The sequence below is a fragment of the Jaculus jaculus genome, chromosome 5 (assembly GCF_020740685.1).
Source record: "Jaculus jaculus isolate mJacJac1 chromosome 5, mJacJac1.mat.Y.cur, whole genome shotgun sequence".
NCBI lineage: Eukaryota > Metazoa > Chordata > Mammalia > Rodentia > Dipodidae > Jaculus > Jaculus jaculus.
This window is the reverse complement of record NC_059106.1, coordinates 11,471,239-11,493,221: the sequence shown is the minus strand read 5'-3', so window position 1 is coordinate 11,493,221 and position 21,983 is coordinate 11,471,239. Positions and strand designations below refer to the sequence as shown.

The 21,983-nt window shown below is 50.8% G+C and overlaps 1 protein-coding gene across 2 annotated transcripts in view; it reads right to left on the bottom strand.

Moving 5' to 3' along the window:
- Slc35f3 (solute carrier family 35 member F3) overlaps positions 1–21,983 on the bottom strand; it is a 256,842-nt gene that overhangs the window by 57,172 nt on the left and 177,687 nt on the right. For both annotated transcript variants that reach the window (XM_004659702.2, XM_045150223.1), the window contains one exon: positions 16,885–17,209. In XM_004659702.2, coding sequence (XP_004659759.2) covers positions 16,885–17,209 — 325 coding nt within the window. The remainder of the gene's footprint in view (positions 1–16,884; positions 17,210–21,983) is intronic.

Genomic DNA, 21,983 nt, shown 5'->3' with positions numbered 1-21,983 from the left:
TAAAAAAATATTTTTATTTATTTATTTGCAAGCAGAGAGAGAGAGAAGAGAGACACAGAGAGAGAATGGGCATGCCAGGACCTCCAGTCACTGCAAATTAAGCCCAAATGCATGCGTCACTGTGCATCTGGCTTTATGTGGGCACTGGAGAATGGAACCTGGGCCTTTAGGCTTTGCAGGTAAATGCCTTAACCACTGAGCACTCTCTCCAGCCCAGCATCTGGCTTTTAACTGGATTCAGGTCATCACATTCACACAGCAGGAACGTTATCCACCTTTTCCCAGCACCTCCCTTCATCTCTTGAGCAATGAACTTATCCTAAAAGAGGTCAAAAATTTATCACAGGGTAAAGCTGAGTGTATTGTAGCACCCAGTAATGGGCAAGATGTTGCAATGCCCACCCTTCTCCCTCCCTCCAGAGCTGCTGGCACAGACAAGCTGGCTCCCTGCTGCAGCAGAGGAGGGCACGAGGAATTCCCCTTCCTCTCACAAGTACTTCATTGTGGAACAGAGGGAAAAGGTCTAAGGAAGAAGGTAGAAACAAGAAAGAGATTTGGTCCCCACCACACAGGCCTGGCACTGACACTTCCAGCTTTTTGTTGGTCAACAATTCCCTACAGGCTGTGACATACCCACAAATGGCTGTGTGCCTCCTGGGACGGGTGCCTTGAGACTCACTGATCTATCACATGCACAGAGCCTGCAGTAGAAGGAGCTTGGGCTGTGACCTTCACATGCCATGGCTGGGCTGTGCGTGGCCACCCTGCTGAGAGGGCCTGCCATGCGGGACAGGCAGGGTGCGGGCATGTGACTTGCCTCCTTGAAGCAGCAAGGCTTGGTGCATGGACCATGTCGTACGCGCGGCTTTTGGCAGGGACTTGCATGGCGCCACCGTCTCTGATTACAGCAGGCAGAAAGATGGGAACCTTTGGAGTATAACCTAACTATTGTTTCCTCTTTCCTATGCCCATTTCCTCTGCGTGCGCACGCGTGTGTGTGCGCGCACGCGTGTGTGTGTGGGTATTTAATTAGAAGAATGTGTTTCTCTGGTAAACATTGCTTAAAGCAAAAACTAGTCAACCACTCAACCAATAAATCAATTGACCAAACTATGTCAAATAACCTTTATTTTAAAAAAATTATTTGTGTGCACGCACGCACATATGTGCAACAGGGCTTCTTGCCGCTGCAAACGAACACCAGATACATATGCCATATTTCGTGTTTGGGCTTACATGAGTGGCTTGGGAATTGAAGCTGGGCCCTTGGGCTTCGCAAGCAAAATTCTTTACAGAGCTATCATCCCATTTCCGCCCCCCTCTCTGCCCGGGTAACTTTTGAGCACTGTTCTCTCTCCCCCTTCCTCTCCTTCTCTCTCTCACACAAGACGTATGCACTCAATCTGTTCTCTGCCCTCTGTTCCCTCCTCCTCCCCCCTCCTTTCTTTCGTATTTCTTTCATGTGTTTAGAACCCAGGCTGCCCATGTGACGTGGCCCTGGAGCTAGTGAAACCATTAGTCCTGTGTCCCATTCCACCCCAGGTGGTCTCACACCTTGGTGTCCAGCCCTAGAAACTGGGAGTGCCCGTGATGTCTGTTGCTTCCTGTCCCTGCCTGCGCTCCCAGAACAGTGTCACGGCCGGGCCTGACTGCCGCGCCCCTCATCACTTGACTAGGACTTCCTTCGTCAACAGGATCCCCAATTCCCAGAGCGTCCTCTCTGCGTTGCTGCCCACACGCATGCCAGCGACGTGCTGTGCGCGGCCGCCTCCCCTCGCCTGCCGCCGCCTGTCTTCCACGAACCGTCACTAGTGCTGGTCCTACAGCAGCTCAGAGCACCAGACGACGTGACTTGGGTTAGGAACAGCCGTGTCATCAGTGGCCTGTAGCTTCTCGTTTTTGGACACTATTTGTACAGAGTGCTTCTCCTATTGAGAAAATCATCATGCAGGAGGGGATGCAGGAGACAGCGGCCAGCAAAAATACACCCTGCTCTCGCTCGCCAGTTCCGGAGCGCTCTTCCACCCTCTGAATAATTCATCAGCACCTTTATGAGTCTTCTCTATCTACACAGGCATCATTCTGCTTCACTGACAAGGTCTTGGTTTCTCAGACAGCAGAGGCGTCTGAGGCTAAAGCTGAAATGCAGGGCAGCTGGGGCGGACATCTGGCCCCAACAGGCCGAGGGTGGCTGATGGCCACTGTACCGGAAGATGGCAGTCTCCACACCCATGTCAGGTCAGGCTTCAGGAGGGCCCCTCAGGGACCTGCGGCTTCTAGGTGGGTCACCACATTACAGCTCAGGAATGTCTCTGTCCCAGCATGCCTCATGCTGTGGCAGACGGTTTGTTCAAAGACGGTGGCAGCCGTGTTCCCAATCCCCGACTCCCTTTTGCGTCGAGGTTGAATCTGGGGCTGGCTCCTCACATCTTGGCCGATCAGGGAGCAGAGAAATCAGACTAGATCCAGAAGTAAGTGTAATCTTCAAGCTCACTTCCCCAGCAACCCACTTCTAGTAGGTTCCCATGTCATAAAGAATCCCCCAACCTCCCAAAACAGCACCATCAGCTGGAGGCCAAGTGCTCAGCTGGTGTACGGAACTCTTTGTTGCCAAGTTTTATTGAGGACTTTATTGCATGACATATTGCTTATTGATCATATTCCCATCATATTACCCTCTTATGTCCCTTCTCTCTCACCCCCATTCCACTGAGGGCCCTTGTTAGCGAGGTCATCAGTACTTGCTGTGGGATCATGAATGCCCCAGTCCCAGTGGAGAGGACAGTGCCTCAGCTAAGCCTTCCCATCGTGTGGCTCTTACATTCTTTCCTCTAAAGAGAAATCTCTTGTCCCAAGTGAGGGCGAAGGAGCCTGGGAGGAGGAGTCTTTGGCCAGGTTCTCCCTTCCTGAGGCCAACTCCACTGCAGCGGGGCAACAGAGACCTTGGCTGCCAAGTGCCCCATTCCTACCCAAGTGACCTGCCCCACGCTGGCAAAGTAAGCGGGACAGTTGCATCTTACTCAGGATTCCTGGAGGCTGGGCCAGGTAACTGAGATGGCTCCCTCTCTCCTCTCTAGGGTAGAGCTATTCTGCCTTCCTCAACAACGAGGACGTGGCAGGGCATGCGCACACACGACTTCTTCAGTCATTTCACCTTGTCAATCCCCTCGTTGAAGACATAGGAGGAAACATCTTTTCCTTGACACATGACACTCCCTAAGTGAGATTTGTTTATTTATTTTATGAGAGAGAGAGAGAGAATTAGTGTGTCAGGGCCTCTAACAACTGAACTCCAGAAGTGTGCACCCCCTTGTTCACATGTATGACCTGAGACCTGTGCATCTGGCTTACATGGGTTCTGGGGAATTGAACATGGGTTCTTAGGTGCCGAGCCATTTCTCCAGCCCCCAAAATGGGGTTTAAACACACCAACTTCCATCCACCTTTAATGAAAACCAAAGGCTTAGAAAACAGCCAGTTAGCATTTGAGAGATATACCTCCACACTTACTCCTGATAAAATATTAATCTGCCTATTCCTGTTTTGTTGGTAAAGTACTTAAAACCTTTCTTTGAAAAAAAAAAAAAAGAATCCTCTCCCATTCTTTCTTCTTGAAGTGTGTAGAGAAATGATGCTGTGTAATGTCCTAATGATGCATTCCTGCAACAAGGGAGCTTTCGTTTTTCCACTGCTTTTAATTTATTTTATGTTATAAATTAATAATGTATGCATGATTGAGAGTAACTCATTAAACGTAAGGCACTTAGGAAGGAGCTGTGTGAAATGATTCTGATGTTACAGGATCCTAAATGTTACATTAAGTACATAATTCAGACTTGTTTTCTCTACGTAAGATCAGAAGCAACTGACCGGGTAAATGTAATTACTATAATTCTATTCTAAAAGTCCAGGAAGCCTGAGAACAGAATTTATACAAACATCAGCAAAGATGGCCTTTTCTGGCCAGTCAGGCTGTCTTTTGTGTTGACTCAACTAGACACTGTGGAGTGTGGCCATGACAATATCTACTGTAAGAGTTTTTCAAGGGCAAGTTCATGGGCTCTGTCACAAGGAATTCTCTGAAAGGGGGGCTCTCTCTTAGAACTTGATGGACCAGGGTGGAAAACGTATGGAGAGTTTCCAGTGACCCTCAGCTGTAGCCCTTTCCCCCATAATTTCAGGGACATATCTGTAGTGGGCTGGGGTGTAGGTAGAGGGAGGACCATCTTGAGAGGCCTGGGCGAGTGGCCTCATCTGCTCTGGTGTCTTGAGATAGACGCATTGTGCTCTGGGAGGAAGGAACGAGTTACCAAGCACCCAGCCTGGACACTGGCTGGACGATAGGACAGGGTTGGACCTCACTTGCAAGGCGAATCACAGTGATGTCACTGACTCCGTTCCCACTGACCGATTCCACGAACTCCTTTTCCCTTTGCCGAGGCAAGCCTACGTGTGAGGCACCGTGGTACAGTGGTCAGCACAGCTGCCTTCCTACGTGGAGACAGCAGAATGAGGTCACAGGAGAGCACGTGGGAACAACTCCCCTTGTTCCGTGGCTCCACTGGAATGAAATAAACCAAAGAAGTGGAGTATGCGCACCATGGCCTTGACAGGAGTAACCGCCACCAACCTGCACCTACCACCGAAGGACACACTGTCCAGTAGCAGGGGTCAGTGGCCACTGTCTATCTAATGCTGTCCAGAGGTTAGGTTCTAGGTGAGGTGATTTGCATTCCAAACCTTGAGTTGGGTATTCTTGTCCCCATTTTCTTTTCTTTTTAATGTATATTTATTTCTTTATTATTGGGGTACAGAGAAAGCGTACGAGTGAAGGGGTGCACCTGGGCTCTAGCTGCTGTATGCAAACTCCAGGTGCATGCACCGCTTTGTGCATCTGGGTCCTGCAGAGTGAAACTCGGATCGTCAGGCTTTGTAGGCAAGCGCCTTAACCACCGAGCCATCTCTCCAGGCTTTATATTTTCTTTCATTTCTTTTGTGTGTGTGTTTTTATGTGTTTGCTGTGTTTACATGTATATATATATATATGGGTGCATGGGTGTCTACCTCAGCTGCTCTCCACCTTATTATTATTTTTTTTGGGGGGGGTTTCAAGGTAGTGTCTCACTCCAGCCCAGGCTGACCTGGAATTCATGATGTAGTCTTAGGGTGGCCTCAAACTCATGGTGATCCTCCTGCCTCTGCCTCCCGAGTGCTGGGATTAAAGGCGTGTGCCTCCACACCAGGCTCCACCTTCAAGACAGGGTCTCTCACTGAACCTAGAGCTCACTGATTCAGCTAGAGTAGCTTAGCCAGCGAGCCCTAGGGACCCTCTTGCCTCTGTCTCCCAAGCTCTGGGGCTCTAGGTACATTCTGTCACGCCTGGTTTTGTATGGGTGCCGGGGATCAGGTCCTCATGGTCATCTGAGCCGTCGCCTCACCCCACCCTGTAATCCATATGAGAAAAGTGAAGCTACAGAGCACAGAGCTATCTTATTCACATTCGCGCAGTCTGCATGTGGTCTCTCTGAGAACTTGAACCCACCTGACTCAAAGCCCGGGGGCTCCGTCTTCTGTGCATGGTCCCTTTTTTCTGTATCCCCGGGGCCTGCGGCAAGCAAAACACTTGAAATGTCCAATACTTATGGAAGAGAAAGACGGGGAGCGCTCTGAGATGCCACTGTGAGAGGAGGGGTCCTAGGAGGGGCGGGGGCTGCTGCAGCCCATCCAGGGACGAGCAGAGTCAAGGCCGAGGCGCTGTCTGGGAAAGCACATTTCCCCCTTTTTGTGTTTCAGCTTTTGAAAAATCAAAAAGCATGTCAAGAGCTTGAAAGGACCTTGTTTTCTAGACAAATGAATCACTGGTATGTCCATCTCTCTTGGCTCATGTTCTAGGAAGACATGACACGTCGCTTCTCTTCCCTTTCCACGTCAAAACTTGTCTCAAAGCCCGTCTTTGCCAAGAAATGCTCGGCGCCCGCAACGGCGTGGATAACAACAGGGACAGTGTGGCCTCCCTGCCTTGGGCTCCACGTCAGCTATGTGGCTTTCCTGAACAACTGAATCCTTATGAGGAGAAGTTTTTTTTAAAAATATTTTATTCATTTGTTTATTTATGAGAGAGGAAGAGACAGATGGAGAGAAGGACAGAATGGGCACGCCAGGGCCTCCAGCCACTGCAATCAAACTCCAGACACATGTGCCCCCTTGAGCATCTGGCTTACATGGGCCCGGGGGAGTTGAACCCGGGTCCTTGGTCTTTGCAGGCAAATGCTATAACTGCTAAGCCGTTTCTCCAGCCCCCCCGCCGCAGTTTTATATCAGCACCATTGCTGTTACCACTATCATCATCACTGCCACCAACACCATCAGCAGCAGCAGCAGCAGCAGCAGCAGCAGCACCATTATTGTTACTAAAGCTACCATCACCAACATCGCCACCAATGTCATCTTGACCAGCACTCTCACTGCCACGGTCATTCTCATCATCATCCTCAATACCACCCCCACCATCGCCACCCTCATTACCAGTGATCTCATTTCTACCATCATCTTCATTATCACTGTCCCCACCCCAACATCTTACAACCGGGAGAAAACAAAGACTACAGCGGGACTTCACATTTGAAGTTCCGCAGATGAGTGGCTGCCTCTGGAACAAGCAGAGGCTGGGGCACTAAAAGCTTAATTTTGTTCTACTCAAATACATGACCCTCAGGAATTGTGGTCCTCACAACAGGGACACTCCATCCTATCAGCTATTCCAGGCGCAGGTAGCAGAGACTCCATTTTATTTTTTTAAAAATTTATTTGAGAGTGACAGACAGACAGAGACAGAAAGAGGCAGATAGATAGAGAATGGGCGCGCCAGGGCCTCCAGCCACTGCAAACGAACTCCAGACGCGTGCGTCCCCTTGTGCATCTGGCTTACGTGGGTCCTGGGGAATCGAGCCTCGAACTGGGGTCCTTAGGCTTTGCAGGCAAGTGCTTAACCGCTTAAGCCATTGCTCCAGCCCACCATTTTTTTTTTTTTTTCGAGGTAGTGTCTCACTCTAGCCCAGGCTGACCTGGAATTTACTATGTAGTCTCAGGGTGGCCTTGAGCTCACAGTGATTCTCCTACCTCTGCCTCCCAAGTGCTGGGATGAAAGGCGTGCGCCTGCATGCCCAGTCTACAGTCTCCATTTGTCAGGTAAGAGCCAAGGCTTAAAGCTTTTAGTTGATATAACTATAACACACAATCAAATAAAAATGGAGCTGTTTTCCGTCCCAAGTGACCTACAAGCCATGTTCTTGCCGTGTGTCACAGTGTCTGGAACGTGGGCTAGGAGCTGTTCATCCGTCCCAGGCACAGCCTCCAGGGTTCTTCCCATGAGGAAAGACGCCCACCTCCTTCTTGTAGCATGCGTGGAGAGAGCTCAGGTCGCAGGCAATGGGCCTCATGCTCCTGCTCTGAGGATCTGTAACAGCTCTGTATTATGGATGATTCGATCTAGCACCTCCCAAGTCCCTTTCTGAGCCTTCTAGGTCTCTACTCAGATGACCCTTGGTAGATGTGGTGAGAGTTTCAAGGTTCAGTGTGTCTACCAGCTGCCTCACTAGCTTTGAGTCAATATTACAGGGAACGTAGGGAATGGCTCAACAGTACCCAGATGGAATGGATTGGATGAAGCCTCAGACTTTCTGCTTATAAACCTATACATACATGCGTGGGGTCTCTTAACCTTTTGTAGGCTACACATGTGAGCCCTCACTACCAAATGCTGATGGTGCCTCAAGACCCACAGCCGACGGGCCCCTCCTCTGGGGAGCCGCCCTTCCTTGCTCTCCAACTTATAAACTCCTACACCGGCTTTGCAAATACTCATGTGGACCTTGACACTTCGTGCTAAAACATCACCTAGTATCTTAATAATTCCATCCCGGGAGAATTTACTGTTTTTTTCTTGACAATTTTATACATGTCTACAATGTCTTTGATGACATTCACCCCGCTATCTTCTCTTGTCCCTTCCCCTTCTGGCTGAATCCCTTCTTCCAAGTAGCCCTACTTTGACGTTCACGTCTTTTTTGTGTGATGCAGCTTAATCAGGGTTGCTTGCATGAGCGTGGATGTGGAGGTGTTTACCGTGGGAAACTTGCCGGTGGCTGCAACACTGGAGACACGGTGTCCCCACTCTCAGCTTTTGGTATCTTGACCTCTTTGCAAGTCTAACTTACAGTGATGCGGCATATATCTAACCGGCTTCCATTCTTTTTTTTTTTTTTTAAATTTTTGTTTATTTTTTTTTATTTGAGAGCGACAGACAGAGAGAAAGAGGCAGAGAGAGAGAGAGGAGAGTGGGCGCACCAGGGCTTCTAGCCACTGCAGACAAACTCCAGACGCATGCGCCCCCTTGTGCATCTGGCTAACGTGGGTCCTGGGGAATCAAGCTTCGAACGGGGGTCCTTAGGCTTCACCAGCAAGCGCTTAACCGCTAAGCCATCTCTCCAGCCTGGCTTCCATTCTTTAAACCCAAGTTTTCAACAAAAGTGTAACACTGGAGCTGACCTTTCCAAAATCTCAGTGCAACAGAAATAACATCACCAGAGCCAAGTTACGCAGGCTCTCAGATACAAGGCTCCCTTGGATCACGTTCATAAATGGCTGAACTCTGAAGGAAAACTCCTGGTGTCTGTTCAAGGATTGTCAGAGACATGAAATGCATGGGGGGAGGGGCAGCTTGAGTGTTGAGAATAAAGGAGGCTAGGAGTTAGTGCCAGAGCCAAGGAGACAAGCTCAAAACGGTGAGACAGATGTACCTGGGTGACAGGGCACATGGACAGTGCTCTGGTTTTTGTTTCTACATTGATATGTGCTTTTAAAAATACATGTATTGGTCTGGCGAGATGGCTTAGTGTAAAGGTGTTTGCCTGCAAAGCCAAAGGGCCTCGGTTCGATTCCCCAGGACCCATGTAAGCCAGATGCATAAGATGGCGCATGCTTCTGGAGTTTGTTTGCAGTGGCTGCAGGCCCTGTCGTGCCCATTCTCTCTCTCTCTCTCCCTCTTTCCCTTTCTTGCTCTCTCAAATAACTAAATTAAAAATTAAAAAAAAAATACCTGTGTTCAGTTATTTGCACTTGTGGGGAGGGGTGGGAGTGAGGCACCAAGACCTCTTGCTACTGCAAACTCCAGACATGTGCCACTTTGTGCCTCTGGCTTGGGACTGAACCCAGGTCAGAGGGCTTTGAAAGCAAGCTCCTCTAACTTCTGATCCATTTCCTCAGCCCAAATCCTTGAATAGTTGGAGTACTGCCTTAAAACAGGTAGAGGCAATGTGAACCTATGCAGCCTCCTCCACGTCCCTCATTCCCTTGCTGACATCTGGGTCCATTCCAACCTCTTATTTGGACTTGGCATATTGGCCATGTGATCTCCCGTGGCCAAACCTCCGCTGCCCAAATGGAGTGCATGTGCACGTGCATGCACACGTGTGTGTGTGTGTTAATGGCGGTGGTGATTTCTTTAGCACCAGGCCCGAAGGAAGCTTCCTGGCAGAGGGCAGCCATGCATAATTCCTGTTATGTACACTAAGCTATGGACACGGGCCGAGTCACAGACTGCCCTCCCCAGGCAGCAGCCATTTCTCCGAACCCAGCTATAGCCAACAGCAATGAAGACATCACCTGCAATACACAGCAGAGGGCACTGCTTTCTGGGTCCCTGGCTCTTGGAAACAAGATGGGAAGGAGACTGCTCTGAGCTGGGTGAAGGGGCCGTCTCAACATGTGGTATTTTGTCCTTCTTCCATGCCCAGGCTCTCTGAACTGGTGGTTAGACTAGAACTCTTGGATCCAACTAGAAGCCAAGTGGAATGGGCCTCCCCGTCCCCAGACTCCTGCAGCTTCCCCCATTGGGTTCCAGGTTGTCTGGAACTTTCTGTGCCCACAGTGCAGGGTCAGAGTGGGCCATCAATGAGGGTTAGATGTATGAATAAAGAAGGAAGGGTTTGAGGCTAGCCTGAGACTACATAGTGAATTCCAGCCTGGGCTAGAGCAAGGCCCTACTTCAAAAGACCAAAACCAAACCAAACCAAACCAACCAACAACAACAACAAAAAACCACGATGGGGCCGGTACACACAGACACAAAGGCAGGTCACACAAAGACAGGTCCCAGGCGGAGGAGGAACACTCCCAATGTGCACTTCTGTCACTGTCTTTCCCTGCTCAATTTTTTAAATTTAATTTTTAATTTTTATTTGAGAGAAGAAAAAGAAAGAATGGTTGCGCCAGGGCCTCCAGCCACTGCAAACAAATTCCTGACGTATGCCCCCCACCCTTGTGCACCTGGCTTACGTGGCTCCTGGGGAATTGAACCTAGGCCCTTTGGCTTTGCAGGCAAGTGCCTTAACCACTAGGCCACCTCCCAGCCCTGTCTCCATCTTTCTCTATAGCACGTAAGTCCTTGTGACATGCTGTTCCATGTGCTCATCCCTCATCTCCTTTGAGGAAGTAAGCTCCTTGAGGGCAGGGATTGCTGTGAGTGAAATCACAAACTGGTTTCTCCAAATACTGTATGCATTTCTTGGACCCTAGTGCCAGAGACATAGTACTTGGCCTATAGAAGGCACTCACTCAACTGTTGGTGAAGTGACAGGCTCCCCATCACCCTGGTACGGGAGGCCCTGCTGACTAGTTTTTGGGAGTGAGGGGGAGTCGGGAGGCCCAGCAGATGATGGACTGATGATCTGCTGAGGGGACAGCAGGCAGAATGGGACAGGGACTCAGGATGAGGAAAGGCAGGGAACGGAGGGGATGCGGGGAATGCTAATTTCTGCTGTCCTCGTATGCCTGAGCATTCACAGTGCTTGGAACATTTGCACCATCACCTCCTAGAAAGAAGACATGTCCCCTTCCCTAGAAGACTGGAATTCAGTTAACTTGACAACAGAAGTGCTTTTCACCAACATGACAGACAGTTTGCTGTAGACTGAAGAGGAACTTGATTTAAAGCCTGAGACCTGGATCTTCAATATGTCAAGATTTGCACTCATTTTTCTTGCTAATGTTTAGGAACTAAGCACACCCCCCCCCCACCAGACACCTGATGATCATCTCACCTCTAATGTGGAAAGGGAGCATACTCCATAACTGGTTACATAATAAGTCCCGCAAACGCTACAGTCGAAAGAAGTTCTGACGGTATCAGTCTACTTAAAATTGCCCAGCTCCTGGTCGCTTGGAGGATGAAACCTCAGCTTCTTGACCCGGAAGGTAACACGCTTCCCCTCTGTCCCACTTGCTGACCGCAAAACCCTTAAATTCATCCTGCCCCTTTCTCACAGCCAAGATGCAGCCAAGCCAGCGAGCCCAGCTGCCGCCCACCTCCTTACATTCTCCTCTGGCTTCCTGCGGGCCTTTCTCCCACTCTGTGGAGCTCCTTAGGATCAGGACGGCATCTGTGTCACCCATGCCTGCCTACATGCCCTGGGCAGGCAGACACGGAGGAGGCATTTGGGGACCTAACCTGGCCAGCAGCCGGCTCCATCACATCCTCCACAGAGCTGCAGATCCAATCAGGTTGCCACTGTGGTGGCTCCTGCGAGTCACACCAGAACAGGCCACCCTCGGCACAGCTCCTTGAGGGTCTGCTCTCACCTCACCCACATGCCGCCTGGGCTCCAGAAAGCACTGCCTGGGCTCCAGGCTCCCCATCTGCCCAGAATGTTCTTAACTTTCCTCAGCACTCAGCCAGCCATCTCCTGGTCTAGGCTCACCTCCTCTTAGAAATCTTTCCCTGCTGCCCCAGAACATGTACCCCGGGGCCACCCTGCTCCCATCACCGGCTTCCAGTTTGTTCCCTGACCAGCTTGGCGTTTATAGACATGGATCACTGCTTCCCTGGCATCTTGCTTTGAGAAGACACACAGTAACCATTTCCAGAATAAACCACCCCCCCAAGCTGCAACACTCTGCAAATGTATTTTTTTTCTTTGCATGAATATGCATGTGTAGTTGTCTGCATGTATGGATGCATGCTTATGTGTGTGCTGGTACATACGTGTTTTGAGAGTACACATGGAGGCCAGAGACTGACGTCAGATCTTTTCCTCAATAGCTCTCTGCCTCATTCATTCATTTGCTTGCTGTTTGTTTATTAAGGTCTGGGTCTCTCACTGACACTGGAGCTTACCAGTTGAGCGAAAGTGAAACTAGTACGCTAGCCAGTCCCATGTCACCACCTTGCCACCTCTATGGTGTTGCCATAGATGCTCTGGATTTGAACTCAGGTCCTTAGACTTGTATGACAAGCACTTTACTGATGGAGCCATCTCCCTAAGTCTTCAGCTGACGAGTGTTGTTGCTTCAAAACCCCAAACCACTCCTGTGGCAACCTGTGGAACCAGGTCCACGCACTCAGCCCTGTGGATTGAAGATGCCTACCTGCCCTGGCCTCTGGAAGCACTTCCAAGTGCCCCAGCAGAATCCATGCCCAGCTTCAGAAGCCTGGAGCTATAAAAGGCAGAAGAAAACATCTGTCGCCTCTAGCATTTTTTTTAGCTATCTGTCTGTCCATCTGCCTCTTTGCTTGTTTGTTCTGCCAGCTGCATGAGCGCAGAAGGTCTCTGCTCTCGCTTCTGAAAGCAGGTCACTAGTGCTAGAAATTCCTGGAAGTTCTGCTGCGAGGCTGCAAACAGCTCATCTGCTCCGGGTTAGTTTCTGCTGATGGTGGCAGCCTTTCAGCTCTGAGACGCTCTCTTCCTGTCCCAGAGTCACAGGGCTTGGGGTGGGGGCGGCCTCTGTGTCACACCTCCCTCAACAGTGTTTCCAACTCCTGCTCCACCCAGTACTTCCCCAGTACACAGCTGTCCATCAACACCCCAGCTTCTCACTGAGCAGAGCTCTCCGTGAGTCTGGTCACTATGGCTTCCTTCTTCAGGGACCCCAACTGCTGGGGCATTGCAGCTGTCAGAGGGAAACAGGAAAGATGCAAGTGGGGTACTCATCATTTGGGGGAGGGAAGGGCTCATGGTACTGCAGCTGGGAAGACTCCAAGGTCAGATCAGAAATCCCAGGCTGGTCAAGCTAAGACTGGCCAACTTAGCTTCTAGTTCCCAGTCCTGTGTGAGAAGGTTGGCCAGTGTTCTCGAATAGCCTATGCAACCTATGAACTGATTTCCCCAAGACCATCTCCCACAGTCCTGTGGCGGTCATCTCTCCTGTGGTTTCAATAGTCCACGACAAAGAATGGCCACGTCACTCTATGGAGCCCACCGAGGAGCCCCCAGTGCAGAATATTTCATTCATGTCGTGCACTGCAGACTACAGGGAGTTCTCATACATGGCGCCAGCAACATAGTCCGTGAGACATCCATTTACAAATGTGCACCCAGGCCTGAGGTTTCAATGGCATGCCCGTGGAAGCACCCCATGCCCTTGCAAGTGACACGGAGCCACCAAGGCTTTGCCACTACGACACTCATCGGCTCTACATGGCCAGCTGGATCCTGGATCCTACATTTGGTTAGACCAGCAGCATTTAAAAAAAATATTTATTTACTTACTGAAGGCGGTGGGGAGAGAAAGACAGATATAAAGAAAGAATGGGTGCACCAGGGCCTCCAGCCACTGGAAGGAACTCCAGATGCATGTGCCACCTTGTGCATCTGGCTTACGTGGGTCCTGGGTAATCGAACATGGGTCCTTAGGTTTTGCAGGCAAGTGCCTTAGCCACTAAGCCATCTCTCCAGTCCCATCAGCAGCATTTTTAAAAGCCTGATGCTCCCACAACCCCATAGGGAATACCTTCAACCCCACTGAAGAAGGTCCCAATGGAATGGGGGCAGAGATGAAGGAAAAGAGGGTACCCACACACGATGTATCCATATGTTAACAACAACAACAATAATAATAAAATGACCAAAAAGAAAAAGCCTCAGGCTGAGACTCAACAATCCCAGGACCTTCGCAATCAGCATGCATCTGCAAGCCAGCAGCACCTGACTCCCTGGACAGCAGCTCTCACGTCACCCAGACGCACCCAATCAGATGGCCTGGGTCAAGACCCCAGCGCCTTGGTTCTATGCTAGGTGCCATATGCACTGCTCTTCCTGCTTTGGTGGCCTCCACAGCCTTGCTGGGAGACAGAACAGCTCAGAGGGAAGTCTCAGGGAAAGGAAGCTTCCGTATGTTTCCTGATAACCTTCGTGTCAGACCACAGATGTGGTGACTTTAAGAGTCCCTCTGGTGACTGAGCTAAGGCACCCTTGAACTATAACCTTACTCTATTGTATATACATCCTCCTCCTTCTCCACAACTCTCGTCACTGTCACAAGCAGGAATAGAACAGGCCTCCTCCTTTGAGACCTTGAAGGACCAGAGGCCTTCTTTGCCTCTCACTCCCTCCTCTATTGCCTCTGCGACTTCTGTAGTCTGTGTCCAGACACATCCCTTTTCCCGGCAGCTCAAAAGAAGGACCAGCTATTTGTTCTTTAGATTTCTGGTGTCTCTGTCTCTCTCCCTCCCTTCTTCTTCTCTCTCTCTCCAGACCCTGCCATGCCACCGTGGTCCAGTGCTACAACTCCTGTGATAAAACTGGAATCCAGGAGGCGCAATCAATCTTCCTAGCTGCCTCTCATTGAGTCAGCCTGCTGCCCTCCCTCTCCTCAGCTCTTTCTCCCAGAGAACCACAGAAGCCATGGCATCTGCTTAGCCTCCCTCCTGGGGACACAGGTCCCTGCTTGCCTCCTGCTCCTCAACTCCTTGCTAATGTTCTCAGCTAACCGAAAATCTTTCTGGCATCCATTTTGATGAAAGCACCAAGATGAAAGATGTGATAGAGGTTTTTCTCCGCTCTGCGAATCGCTCCCATGTGAGCTGTGATGGAGTCGTGACTTCCTAAGGGAGGTCTGATGTTGCAGGAGACCTGCTGCGGAAGGACAGCCACCCTCCGGCCTTCTGTGTCGCCCACCACCGCTTTACTGAGGACCCACAGACTGATTGGCAAATGAGTGACCTTGCCAAGCCACAGGGCTAATGCGGCTTACGCTTAGAAAGGACTGCCTTAAAAGCTGGGCTGAGCTTTGAGACAGGAATCAGGCAAGTCTTTAACTGCTCTATAATCAAGTTAGAGCGGCCCTCCCTCTCCTTTGCTCTCCAGATAGCGCAGCAGTCAGCGGACGCTGTTCTTGGCTTTTCGATGCTCTTCCTAGGAAGATGGTACACTAAAAGCTGGGCCTCGGTGCTCCTCTGTGCATAACTAATTCCCTTTAGCATCCCTCCAGCTTGCCTTGTGGTCACCACTGAGCTTGACTCCTCAGCCATGGTTTTCAGCCTAACAATGTAGGTGGTGCTGGGCTGTCCTGGATGTCCAGATGGGGCAACTCTGTCCGAAAGTGGGCAGTGGCCATGACCCAGACTTAGGACAGCACCATGGTACTTTTGTGGTAGAGGAGGCTCTTGTACCATTCATGGGTGATGGTGGCAGGAAGGGACACTTGTCACCTCTCCAAATTATGACCAAATGTGCCCAGAGCCACTTAACTGTCACATGCATCTTTTACCAAAGTGTTTGCTTTTCTTTATGACTTTGAGCAGACCATTATCTCCCTCTGGCCTTTGGGGATATCTTGGGCCCTATCTTTGTTCCTAAGTCTATTTACTTCCTGTCTTGGCTGCTGTCAGAAACGATGCATTAACTGAATCCCCAGCCACTTCCCCTTGGCTCAGGAGCCACTGGCTTAAGTCGGCAAGGAGGGAAGTGGGCTTCCTTTCCTACATGCCTTGTCCCCAAACTTGAGAGAAGATGAGAGGCTGGCCAGCAGTGAGAGAGCCACCAGAGCCCTGTCCTGTAGAGCCTGCACTCGCTTTACAGGTTGAGGCATGAAGGAGTCAGGTATGTCTTCTCCAGACAGAGCACACCGGCCAGAATCTCCAACCCCAGCTCTACGGGGCCACAGTGGCAGACTCCCAAGAGACATTCTGGCCCGAATCTAGATTTCTATGCCCAGACTTCTTCCATCCACAGCCCCACTGCTATTCCTCGTGATCTCGTGGCTTCTAAGTGCAACGTCTTGTGCTATAGTGCTGCGGTTTGCAGCCAGTAGTCAGTGGGACTCAGCAACTTTATGGGGACATGTGTGGGATGGGTGGGGGGCAAGGCAGCGAGAAAGAAGCAGAACATCTTCAATTCTAGCCTTCGACTTCTAGGGCTCATAAAAGACAAGTTTCTAGGGCCTATGGTGTCCTTTGACCAACAGTCTCACTTGGGGCATTTCGGGTAAGATAGATCTGGTGTGGCCCCTGGTGCAGCCCGTGTGAGCTTTTCACACAGAGAAACTAGGATGCGCGCTGTCGGGATAAAGAGCATCATGGGCCATATCAACAAGGTGAGTCCCTGGGAGGCACACTGGGGTCTGCAGTCAGGGTTTGTGGACCCATTTTGAAAACAGACAACATTCCAGTAGGCTGTACAGTCCACAAAGTCTACACACTGCACTGTGATGATGCCATCGGGTACTAAACCCAGGGCATCATACACACAAGAGAAGGAATGGGTTCAGAAATCAGGTAGGAAGCAAGTGAGAGATGTGAGCTGCAGGAAGTCACCAAGCCACGAGGGTCCGCGCCTGGGCTCAAGCTCTCCTCCCGTTTCTACCCTTCAGGGACCTGCTGGGTGGTCATCTCTGGAAATCCTGTCTGCTCCCTGCCTTATAGAAACGAGCTCCTAGGGTGGAGACGGAGGCAGGCGCTGATCACTAGCGAGGCAGAGAGAATTCTGATCGTGACCCCACAAGACAGCAGGCGCTTTCACTGTGTCCCCCTCGCTTCTCCCCCCACCCGCCACTGTCCACCAGCCCCTCTGGGAGTGGCCCCAGGGTGCTCAGCGGTGCAGGAGTCCCTACCTGTACCTCTGCTTCACAGACTGCTTCTCTGTGGACTTGCACACATGCCCAGCGTAGTACAGCGGGAAGAAGAGAAAGTTCCAGTTGGTGGCAAACCATGTCAGGGTGAAGGGCGCATCGAACTTCTTGAAGGTTTGCTTGGCGAGCTGGGTGGAGCCGGCCCAGGAGGCGCACACGCACACCACGACCGCCACGCCCCAGAAGACCTTCTTGAGCCGTGCTTGCGAACACGTCCAGGGATGCCGACTTGACCGCCCTCCGGTCTCTGCCCCGGCTGGCGCCTGGGCCTCCGCTGGGCCCGGGGGCTCCCGGGGGTGCTCCTCCCCTGGAGAAGAGAAGGGATGTTAGCTGGGACTGCAGAGTCTCACTGATCCCTGTAATCTGCCTGCCACCTAAGGCAAGAAGTGTGGGGGGGCTATTGTGAAATGCCCCGGCCACACAAAACCGTAGTGAAATGCCTTTGTGGGGTTTCAGACCTTGGGAACCTTGGTCCTCTGGGTGTATCCCTTGCTCAGGTGTGTCAACACCCTCCCAGCCTGCCCTGGGAGCTTCTAGGAAGTGAAATGTCAACAGGCCTTTTAGTCAGAGCATGATTTCAACAGATGATCTGCACGGGTCGGTTTAGAAAATACATCTCTAGAACACATATAGACTGAAATACTATCACTCCTATGCATTTTTTTTTAATTTTCTTTTATTTTTTGGTCTTTCAAGGTAGGGTCTTGCTCTAGCCCAGGCTGACCTGGAATTCATTCTGTAGTCTCAGGGTGGCCTCAAACTCATGGTGATCCTCCTACCTCTGCCTCCCGAGTACTGGTATTAAAGGCGTGCACCACCACGATTTTATTTGCAAGCAGAAAGAGATAGAGAAGAGAGACAGACAGAGAGAAAGAGAAAATAGGCATGCCAGGGCCTCAGGCCAGCACAAACTGCAGATGCATACGCCGCTGTGCATCTGGCTTTAGGTAGGTACTGGCTTCCTGCAGACAGCGTCCAGCCCTACTCTGAAGCCGTACCTGAAAGCCTCCCCCTCTGACCGCTGTTGTGTGACAGGCCCAGGCGCGGCCACTCCGTTAGAAAGTTATGTTGCTTCAGGAAACCAGACGGCAACCCCTAGCAGGGCTGGGCCACGTGGTGTCCCTGCAGACCTCGGGAACGGGGAAGGCCGCATCTGCCACTGTTTGCTGTTCATTAGCGACTGCGTGTGCCAGCTGCTGGGAATGTACACAGGCCTGGAGCTGCTGTCCACCGAAACCATAGATGATGCAGATTTCCAGAACCTGCCTTTCTGTGAACTTGCCTTTCACGGGCTCCACCTGCCTTAGCTGAATGAGAGGGCACAGTTGCCAAGGGGCCTTCGCCATGACAGGGGCACAGGAAGTGAGCATCAAACACACTGGGGTCAATCACCTCTGTCTACGCCTCTCTCTATTCCATTAGTTATCTATTTAATTATTAATTAACTATCTATTAATTAATTAATTGTTAATTAATTAACTTTCACATGGGCACCAGCTATTCCCATTACGAAGCCAGTTTGGGTTGCGTCTGCTTTAGCGGAAGATCAATCTGAGTGTTACACTGCTCGGCATGATGGTAAAACCACGTGTGTGTGCTTCATGATATGTAATAATTCAGCAGTCGGAGTGTCTTGCAGGCTGGAAGCCCACGGTTGACCCCCAGTGCTGCATAAACTGGGTGCTCTAGCACAGAGCTGTAATCATAGCTCTCAGAAGGTGGAAGGGTAAAGGACCAGGGTTCAAAGTCATCCTCAGCTACGTACGATCAAAACCAGCCTGGGCAATATTGGACCGTCTCAAAAAACGAATGCATGTATGTGTACATACCCTCCCTCCTCTTAATTGTCAGGTATGTGACTGCCCATGTTGGAAGGAAGCTGGAAAACCAAGGCTATGACTCTCCGGAGCTTCTGAGTGTCTCTGCAGGGCTGCAGGGTGGGAAGAAGCCCAAGAGGACAAAGGAAGACTGAGCCCCAGCCTCTGGCTTCATGCCCCACCCCTCAACTAGGGCTTTCTGACGTTGCGCACAGTAAACCCTCAGCACTTACGGTAAATTCACTGTTGGACAGAAGCAGGATGGATTCAATTTCCATACCGATTACCTGTCAGTTTTGCTTCCTCTCTGCAGTCCTTCCTTATAGGAATAATCTTGTATATGTGTGTGCGTGGGGAGGGAGTGTCAGGGAGGTTTCTCAGCATCCTCATCACTGCATGAGCTCACGTGAGAACATGACTGTGGAGTGAAGGCAACGTCTGCGCAGGAATAGAATGTGGGTTCACAAAGAGCTTCCAGCGTGACGGTGGACCCTGGCAGAGGCTGCCTGCGCTCAGGCCCTCAACATCTTCCCTTCTTCCATTAGGGTTTTCACGATGGCTAGTGTGATCATCACGCTGTCACACTTGATTGGATTAAGAAACACTCATGGCATTAATGAGGCACACCTCGGGGTGTGCCACTTTGTGAGGGCATTCCCAGTGAGGGTTAACTGAGGGCGGAGACCTGCCCTGAACGGAGGTGGCCCCAGCCTGTGGGATTAATATGGGGGAAAGAAGGCAAGCTGGGCATGGGGTTTCCTTCTGTCTCCTGATCCTCCCAGATGTAAGCCAGGAGTCTGTCTCTTGCAGCCTTGCCTTGCCCACCATGGCCAGCTGTCTAGTCCAAATTAACCCTTCCTTTCTTAAGTTGCTGAGTGTCAGGTCACAGGTTTGGGAAAGGTAACTAACAGAGCAAGGCGGACGTCACAACATGGGGAACTGTGCACCGATGCCTCACAACGTCGCTTGTGCTTACTTGTGTGCCTGCGAGAGACTCAGAGACAAAGAGGGAGACAGAGAGAGAACACGAACACACCAGGGCCTCCCCCACCGCAAACAAGCTTCAGATGCCTGCAGCGCTTTGGGCACCTGGCTTTATGTGCCTACTGGGGAATCAAACTCAGGTCAGTAGGCTTTGCAAGCAAGTGCTTTTAGCCACTGAGCCATCTCCTAGCCCTCACATAGCTTTGATGACAATGGAGAATGCCACTGCACCACGCCGTGTCGACACCAGTGGACTCCTTCTGTGGATTTGGGTTTGCTTCTTCTCCAGCTTTGTCATCTCTCCACACCCTCTAACCCAGGGAATATTAACAGTGCAAAAACAAAATAAAGACACGCAGCCCTAAACTCAGCCTGCTTTTATTTTTTTAATTTATTACTTTTTGGTTTTTCAAGGTAGGGTCTCACTGTAGCCCAGGTTGACCTGGAATTCACTCAATATTCTCATGGTGGCCTTGAACTCACAGTGATCCTCCCACCTCTGTCTCCCGAGTGCTTGGATTAAAGGCATGCACCACCATGCCCAGCAAGCAACATGCTTTTATTTTTAAAACAACAGCAAATGAACTAGACCTTTGTTTTCCAAAGTCCAGTGCAAGTCCAAGGCACTATAACTGAAAAGGGTTCCACAGCCAAGTGAGTTTGGAAGACAGTGCAGATGGCTGATGGGCTCCTCTGCCGTAGGCACAGTCAGGGCTAGTGGACATGACGAGTGTCTGGGAGACTGCCATGGACGGCATGCTTCTCATGTCATTTAATTGTGGTGCCCGTGGTAGGGTCTAGTGTGTCCTAAAACACACACTGGGAAGTGTGGGCATGGGCCCATAGCCAGCAACAGACAACCATACCCAATTCGCTTCAAACTTTGCCTTCCATTACATTGAACCTTATAATAATGATCCTAATGATTTCATTACTTCATTAGTACTTTATACCTACCACACAACAATGAAAAAAATCTCTGTTAGTACCTTATGAAAGTACTGACTAGCAAAAAGGAAAAGTGGTCTACAAACATGTTAATGCCCCAGCTCTCAGCGCTGATACAGCGTTGCTCCATTTCTTGCAGGCTTTTCTGTGCCCCTGCCACACACAGACCCCCCCACCCCCCCATTCTCCCATAGCAACACCAGGATTGAACCATATTTTCATCCACACTAACTTGACCTAAAACGTCACAGCATGGGCTTTCTAAGGCTCACAGGGCTGTGGGCAGCACCTCGGGAGCATTCCAACCACGCAGAGGATCACTGTGAAGTGTCTACCCTGAGTCCAGAGCTTTGGGTGCCTGTGACCAGGCGTAAGGCATGATTTCTGTACTTCAGGAATGCTGGGCACTGCACAAAGGACCGTGAAACACTCATATGCCGAATGGGAGAATCTGACTGTAAATCCAGTAGGAATTTATGAGTGTGTGGTGCAAGTCTGTGCTTGTGTGCATGGCTGTATGTTTGTGTGTGCACATGTGCATGCATGTGCATGTGTGAATGTGTGTGTGTGTGTGTGTGCATGCACAGGCCAGAAGTTGCTATTATGTATGTTCCTCAATCATGTTTTGAGACAGATCTCTCACTTGAACCCGGAGCTCACTGATTCCGCTCATCTAGCTAAGCGTCAGCGTGCCCGGGAACCCTCCACATCAGCCTGCTGAGCACTGGGGTCACAGGTGGGCTCTGGGGCCACATGGGTGCTGGGCTTTCAGCGTCTGTTCTGCAGGGAAGTGCTTCACTGCCTGAGGCGTCATCCAGCCCCTCCAGCAGGAACTCTTGAGCACTGTGAGAAGCGTATGCTGGGGGATCAGAGGCTTGGCCTGAGTCTTACAGGACGGGAAGGCTTCTGGCAGCAGGAAAACACAGTCATGAGTCAGGCATAGTTATGCTCCGCCCCGCGTCACAGAGCAAGATCTGTATGCTCTCACCCCGGGACGCTCCTGTCCACTTGCCGGCGGGGCTGGAGTGAACTCAGAAGTCAGCCTAGCCTATGATCCTAAGGAAGTGCACACAAGGGACAAGCCCAGTGGAGAACAAACCCAGAGCGGCACACTGAACTTGCTCAGCAGCCGTGTTTGATCTCTACGGTCTGGGTTATAGGACATGCACCCCACGCTGGGTCCCATGTCCAGGCCATTTTCAGGGGCTGTTCAATTTAGGCGCAAACTGGTTTCAGACAGGAATTAGGTAGACAAGAGCGGCACTGCTCTCGGAAGCCTTTCAAACCTAAGCCCAGGAAGCTCTCTGTGGACGGCCCCTGCTGTAAAGTGCA